The 7,500-nt window shown below is 42.3% G+C and overlaps 1 protein-coding gene across 1 annotated transcript in view; it reads left to right on the forward strand.

The window, feature by feature from the left end:
• The window catches only part of LOC143036161 (uncharacterized), a 61,633-nt gene that overhangs the window by 44,326 nt on the left and 9,807 nt on the right, over positions 1-7,500 (forward strand). Inside the window, exons 7-9 of the mRNA XM_076203412.1 lie at positions 2,520-2,700; positions 5,511-5,623; positions 6,826-7,064. Of these exons, the coding sequence (XP_076059527.1) occupies positions 2,520-2,700; positions 5,511-5,623; positions 6,826-7,064 (533 nt within the window). The remainder of the gene's footprint in view (positions 1-2,519; positions 2,701-5,510; positions 5,624-6,825; positions 7,065-7,500) is intronic.

Raw genomic sequence — 7,500 nt, forward strand, 5'->3', positions numbered from 1 at the left:
AATTTGTTTCCTTTTGTTTTGTTCAGTTCTGTTCAATTCTCTTCTCTTGTGTTCTGTTGTACTTCCCTGTCCTCGTCTGGGCTCAATACCCGCAGTGCGAGATACTATTGGACTCTCTGGTTAAACACACGCCATCCAAAGGCAACTTGTGCCACACGCTGTCATTTCTCCATGCCGCTGGATCACGTGTTGAACTCGTAACCGGAAGCTATTACCCTCCCGGAGGAGAGAGAACAGTATGTGTGTGTGAGAGAGAGAGAGAGACAGAGAAAGAGAGAGAGAGAGAGACAGAGAGAGAAAGAGAAGGGGGGAGTGGGGGAGGGAGATTTACCACGGTCTAAATTCACGTGTTGGACTCGTGATAGACAACTAACCTCACCCACCCCCCACCCCCCACCCCTTATGAGAGTTCGGAGCCCGTATATGGATACATCTATTGGTAATCCTGTGACCTTACACACACGTCATCGCTCAGCTCCTTGCCCACCAGAGCTGGGGTGCCGGGTTGTAGCGCCGTTCTTTTATTTTACTTATTTTTAGCCCTGGGCGGGGACCGAATTCAGAGCGCACATACACACGCCCGCGCGCACGCACAAAAAGCTTTGTAAATTTCTCACTCCTTGTCTCTCTCCCTCTTTCTGTACACACACACACACACACACACACACACACATATATATATATATACATATATATATATATATATATATATGAATATATGTATATATATATGTATGTATAATATATGTATATATATATATATGTATATATATATATTTATGTATATATATATGTATATATGTATGTATGTATGTATATATATATGTATATATGTGTGTGTGTGTGTGTGTGTGTGTGTGTGTGTGTGTGTGTGTGTGTGTGTGTGTGTGTGTGTGTGTGTGTGTGTGTGTGTGTGTGTGTGTGTGTGTTTCCTTCCGGATAAGAACTCATGGCTCATACATTGCCTAATCTGTGGGTAATGTTGTTACCTTACATAGATGCAAACTTGACTGAGGGAGCCGTTGTCACTTGCAATGTTGTGCTATTCGACCCAAGTCGGGGAAAGAACTCAAGACTGCTTAGTTAGCAGGCCGAGTCGGTACCACCACACGAAGTAGGCAATGTGTGTGTGTGAGTGTGTTTGTGTGTGTTTGTGTGTGCGTGCTTGCGTGTGTGCGCGCGCGCCTTTGTGTACTTCAATGAGTTTTACAGAAGAGTCGAGTTTATAGCTTCCCGTCTGCATTCTCCAAAATGTTTCAGTTTGTTTCTTCTCGTTTCGTTTTATTTCAAAAAGTCTCGTCGTACCGTCCAGGTCCCTCTGGCGGAGATATCCGATAAAGACAACGCACTACACTTTCTTTGAACTTCTCAAGCCTTCATCCTTATTTAATTAATCCAGGCGATTTTATTTAGCTGAGGGCTAGCCTTAGAGGGGATGATATTAATCGCCATGTCTTACTATCTGGAAGTTTAGTTAAATAATATGAAAACAAATCCCGTTTGTTCACTTCGCGCCTCCGGGCTCTTGAAGAAAGTCGCTGCTGCACTGCACGTCTCGTCCAGCTCGACTTCTGTATCTCAAACTCTCCAGCTTTTCCGTATGCAGTCGTTCTTTCCCCCCCTTCCTCTATTTGCATGGGTAATTAAACACAAATGTGCCTCCTCATCTTAACATTTACCTGTGAATTTCAACAAGGCAAGAGACTCCAATATACAACGTCCTGCCTAGTTGTTTACATGGAGTCGCATCTGATGAAGAAAAAGAAATAGTCGCATATTTCAAGAAATTATATCCCTTATTCATAATATTCTTTATTATAGTCTGACCTGATTCTACATGATTTAGTTTCATATGTGTAATTTACTGTTATGATGTGAATGTGGCAATATTGCCATTCCCTCTCAATAACGTGTAATTTCATGAAATAGTAAGTTTAATTCACAGCGTTCTTGTATTTTGAGCTTGATACATGACGCTGTCATATTAAGCGTTCGTATTACACATTTAATTATGAGATATTTGTTGTATTCGCAAAGGAATTATGATATTCTGTGATTCTGCTTTCTGACGTCATGTCGTATGATTATCCACCGCCATTGTGGTCTATATATATACCACTGTCTTCTCTGCATCTCTTGAAATTTGCCATAACAGTTGTCTAAGCTAAGGACTAATTAATATCAACGTATATGTATTCCAGAATGTTTGAATATTTTAGTTACCTCCTGATATCAAACAGCAGTATTCATTGTCTCATTTGGAAAGCATTTGTAGCATACTATTCTGGCATTCCTGAGTTAGGAGTGTACGTGCACTCTGACTAAGCATATGGTTCGTTTCTGAACCTAATAACCCTACCTGTGCGCCGTAGTTGCATAGTTGTGTGAAGGAAACGAAACAAAACCAAATCAAACGAAAATAAAATAAAACCGAATGAAATCAGCTAAAACTGAACAAAACGGAATAAAGATGAGGCATGTGTATCTTATTAAATCTATTTACTTTTTTTTCCCTGCAGATTCACCCGTTTGCCAGTCGGACAAGGTGGCCATGTTCAAAGTGAGGCGACGCTACTCGCTCGAAATCCCGTGCCACGTCAAAGCCAACCCGCCCACCGTTGTGTTCCAGTGGACGTTCAACGTCACGGCCGATTCCTTCGACCTGCCCAGGGGCGAGTTCTCTTCGACCGACACGCGAAGGTAATGACGCCAAAGAAAATGCAATCGGGAAAAAAATAATTTCGTCGACGTTGTGAAGATTTAGTACTGTTCAAGTATGATCAAAGTTGCAACAAATTTATGGATCAATGAAAGAATCATTAATTTATTCATGACAAAATATTATCTTTCTATACTAGGTGTTTGTTGCTACATGTGACCACTAGTGATTTATGATTTTTTCCAACTGTACCCCGAGAAGCATTTGTTAAAGAATTTAAGGAGATGATTTTCTGTTATGACAACTTTTTTCTTTCTTTCTTTTAGACGTCAGGGCCAAACGCAAATATTACATAAGAACATAACATAAGAACATAAGAATAAAGGAGACTGCAAGAGACCATAAGGCCTACACTAGGCAGCTCCGTATCCATCACCACCTGTCATCCCCACCCATAAAGTTGTCTAATCGTTTTTTAAAACAACTGATAGTTTCAGCGCTTACTACATGGTTACTAAGTTTATTCCATTCGTCGACCACCCTATTAGTAAACCAATTCTTGCCTATTTCCTTCTGTCTGATACCCAACGATCTTATTCAGATGAGATTATATTTTTCTATCTTATTTAATTTACTTATTCATCTATTATTATTTTCTCGTTCAGCCTTTTTATCGACCAAAAGGTCGTCATACTTTAACTTTGCAGTTTCTACAAATAACATTTTTCTAACTTAATAATGTAGACGATTCTATTTAGCCCAAGAAACACTACAAACCTTGAACAGCTTGAACTAGGACAGTACGACTATCATTCAGTCACTCATGCTAACAGAAAAAAAATATAAAGTGACACATTACAAAAAGATAAATAAATTTGGAATGAAAATCACAACTTGTATTACGCAGTGTGTCTTGACGGGGTGTGTGTGTGCGGGTGGGGGGGTGAGTGTAGGGGGGTGGGAGGGGGCGTGTCTCCTTGCCTTTCCCAGTTCTTGAAAAGCGGGCTCAAGGCCATTGTTGCATAAAGTATGCCCGTCAGTCTATGCTCTTGAAGACAAATTCCCAAGGTACGAATTTTATGTGATTAAAGTGGTATATAATAGTACTTTTCTTAGGCCTTCACTGACTGGTTGTTTTGCCTTCCAAATTCTCACAACTCTCTAATAACCTCCTTGACTTTTACTGAGAATCCCTCCACTTAATGAACATTACTTAGAAAAAAATAATAACTGGCGGATGTCGCCATTGTTTTGAAGACGCCGATGACGTCATAACGCCTGCGAATTTACAAAAGACGATTTCCTTCTTCGCGCCAATTGCAGATGTCGTCGATACATCCTATTTTTTTGTACACCTTCACTAGTTTTTCTCTTCTTTTTCGGTCTCGTCACGTCATCAGTACTTAGCATCTGGTTATCATTTTTTTTTCGTGACATAGTCTGCTAAATTCACTTGTTCTCAGAACCAGCTTCCGAATCTACGTTTCTATATTCTATGACATCTCCCGCCAGTCGTTTCTTCAGCAACAAGCAATGAACTCTCCAAGTTTTCGTCCCTTACTGCACAAGATAATGGCTATGCTTTCGATGTTTGTCTGCGATTTCATACGAAATCTAGCTGGATGTAGTGGCCTGGGTGCCTGCATTCTAGAACTTTCTGGGTCTCTCAACGTCTTTTCCGATACCTTTTACCCTTTACGTGTCTTCTAAAACATTTAAGTTTTGCTTAGTAAAACAAAATCTTATAACCCAGACTTTAAGCTGGTTGAGTAAAATTGAGCATTTCTTTGTTTTATTATTATTCTTCTTCTCCTTCTTCTTCTTGTCTTCTTCTTCTATCTTAATATTATTCCTCTTCTTCTTCATCTTCCTCTTCTTTTCTTCTTCTCCACCTTTTTCTTTTTCTTCTTCTTCTTCTTCTTCTTCTTCTTCTTCTTCTTCTTCTTCTTCTTCTTCTTCTTCTTCCTCTTCTTCTTCTTCTTCTTCTTCCTCTTCACCTTCTTCTTCCTCTTCTTTTTTACTTTCTTTTTCTTCTTCTTCTTCCTCTTCTTCCTCTTCTTCTTCTTCTTCTTCTTCTTCTTCTTCTTCTTCTTCTTCTTCTTCTTCTTCTTCTTCTTCTTCTTCTTCTTCTTCTTCTTCTTCTTCTTCTTCTTCTTCTTCTTCTTCACCTGCTTCTTCTTCTTCCTCTTCCTCCTCCTCTTCACCTTCTTCTTCCTCTTCTTCTTCTTCTTCTCCTTTTTCTTTTCTTCCTCTTCACCTTTTTCTTCTTTTTCTTCTTCTTCACCTTCTTCTTCTTCTTCTTCTTCCTCCTCCTCTTCACCTTCTTCTTCCTCTTCTTCTTCTTCACCTTCTATTTCTTCTTCTTCATATTTTTCTTCTTCACCTTCTTCTTCTTCTTCTTCTTCTTCATATTCTTTTCTTCTACTTTTTTTCTTTTTCTTCTTCTTCTTCCTCCTCCTCTTCTTCTTTCGCTATTTTCCATTTTCATTTTATTTGAGGTCATATGAAACGTTCGTATTCAGCTTTCTTAAGTAGGAACCAACGCTGGCTTGTCATGTAAAACGGATCTCAGGGAGAGGATTGTCCTCCTGCTGCCTCCGTCTTCAAAACCTGTCAACACTCTCGCTTCCATCTGGAGGAGCGGACCCCGGGGGCTGTCACTCGATCCCCGGAGGGCTCCCAAAGATCTGTGTCTTCTCTATCAACTTCAACCTCATATCCATTTCCTTTTCACATATTTTGTGACAGACGACAACTACCTTCTATCTCGGAATCATGATTATTTGTTTTCGTTCCGTCGAGAATCAAAGTTCCTTTTTTTTCATCGAATGTTTTCTTCTTCTTCTTCCAGCGTGCTGAGTTACATGCCCATGTCCACGGCCGACTATGGGACACTGCTCTGCTGGGCTTCCAACCGAGCAGGCACCCAGCGCCATCCTTGTGTCTTCCACGTAGTGCCCCTTGGTGAGTATAACACCGACTTCCTTATTTGTAGTTCCCCTTGGTGAGTATAACACCAGCTTTCCTATTTGTAGTGCCCCTTAGTGAGTATAGTACCGACTTCGCCAACTTGTAGTGCCCTTTAGTGAGCATAGCACCGACTTCCTTATTTGTAGTACCACTTAGTGAGCATAGCACCGACTTCGCCTACTTGTAGTGCCCCTTGGTGAGTATGACACCGCCCTCACTACTTCTAGTGCCCCTTGGTGAGTATAACACCGACTTCCCTATTTGTAGTGCCCTAAGTGAGCATAGCACCGACGTTGCCTACTTGTGGTCCCCCTTAGTGAGCATAGCACCGACTTCCCTATTTGTAGTGCCCCTTAGTGGGCATAGCACCGACTTTGCCTACTTGTAGTGCCCCTTAGTGAGTATGACACCGCCCTCACTACTTCTAGTGCCCCTTGGTGAGTATAACAGCGACTTCCCTATTTGTAGTGCCCTAAGTGAGCATAGCACCGACGTTGCCTACTTGTGGTCCCCCTTAGTGAGCATAGCACCGACTTCCCTATTTGTAGTGCCCCTTAGTGGACATAGCACCGACTTTGCCTACTTGTGCCCCTTGGTGAGTATAACACCGCCTTCACTACTTGTAGTGCCCCTTGGTGAGTATAACACCGACTTCCCTATTTGTAGTTCCCCTTGGTGAGTATAACACCTTGTAGTACCCCTTAGTAAGTGTAACACTTTGCAGTGCCCCTTGGTGAGTATAACACTTTGTAGTGCCCCTTGGTGAGTATAACACTTTGCAGTGCCCCTTGGTGAGTATAACACCTTGTAGTGCCCGTTAGTGAGTATAACACCTTGTAGTGCCCCTTGGTGAGTATAACACTTTGCAGTGCCCCTTGGTGAGTATAACACTTTGTAGTGCCCCTTGGTGAGTATAACACCGCCTTCCCTACTCACACGTCTGCACAACAAAGTCCCATCCATCTCTCTCTCTCTCTCTCTCTCTCTCTCTCTCTCTCTCTCTCTCTCTCTCTCTCTCTCTCTCTCTCTCTCTCTCTCTCTCTCTCTCTCTCTCTCTCTCTCTCTCTCTCTCTCTCTCTCTCTCTCTCTCTCTCTCTCTCTCTCTCTCTCTCTCTCTCTCTCTCTCTCTCTCTCTCTCTTAATGAAGGGTGCAAATCCTCTTATTTTTCTCTCTCTCTTTCTTTTCCCTTCTTCAGGAGAGCCCCCACCTCCGTCGCAGTGCACCGTGACCTCCCGAAGTCTGCACTCGCTGAGCGTGTCGTGCGTGGTGCCCGCTGACGACCCGGCGCCTTCCCCGGCCGCCAACAACCCGAGCTTGGCTCCCTTCTTCGCCTTGACGCCCTCCTCCCGCGCCACCACATTCCTCGTCACGCTGACGCCGGCCGACGACGGCCTCAGTCCGTGGAACGTCACATCCGCGCAGTCGTCGTTTAGTGTGAGTACGCGAAGCTGGTTCCCATTGCCTCGTCTCTCTTGCCCCCCATCCCCCACCTTTTTTTTTTTTTTCGTCGTCTGGTGGCTCAGTATCCGTGGTCTCCTTCACACGGGTATTAGGTGTCTCCTATATTCTTGTCTCTTCTTGTTGTGCCTCGTTGTTTCTTTTGTTATCTCTAATTTCACGGAAAATTCATGTCATGTATCGTTCTCCTAAAAAAAAAAAGTTAAACGTTGAATGTAATGACCCTGCTATAGACTTGATCGCGAAACTACGGAAAGAATACTTTGGTGTACAATTCTATTTCAATTTTTACAGCAATCCGCTCCTACCCTTTTTATTCGTTTTATTTATTTATCTGTTTAATTATTTGTTTTCTTGCTTACATATTGATTCTTAGATTAACGTACTGATTCTGCTCACCCCAAAAGCCACA

Source organism: Oratosquilla oratoria, chromosome 2 (genome assembly GCF_046742065.1).
Source record: "Oratosquilla oratoria isolate Oo_2021 chromosome 2, ASM4674206v1, whole genome shotgun sequence".
Classification (NCBI taxonomy): domain Eukaryota; kingdom Metazoa; phylum Arthropoda; class Malacostraca; order Stomatopoda; family Squillidae; genus Oratosquilla; species Oratosquilla oratoria.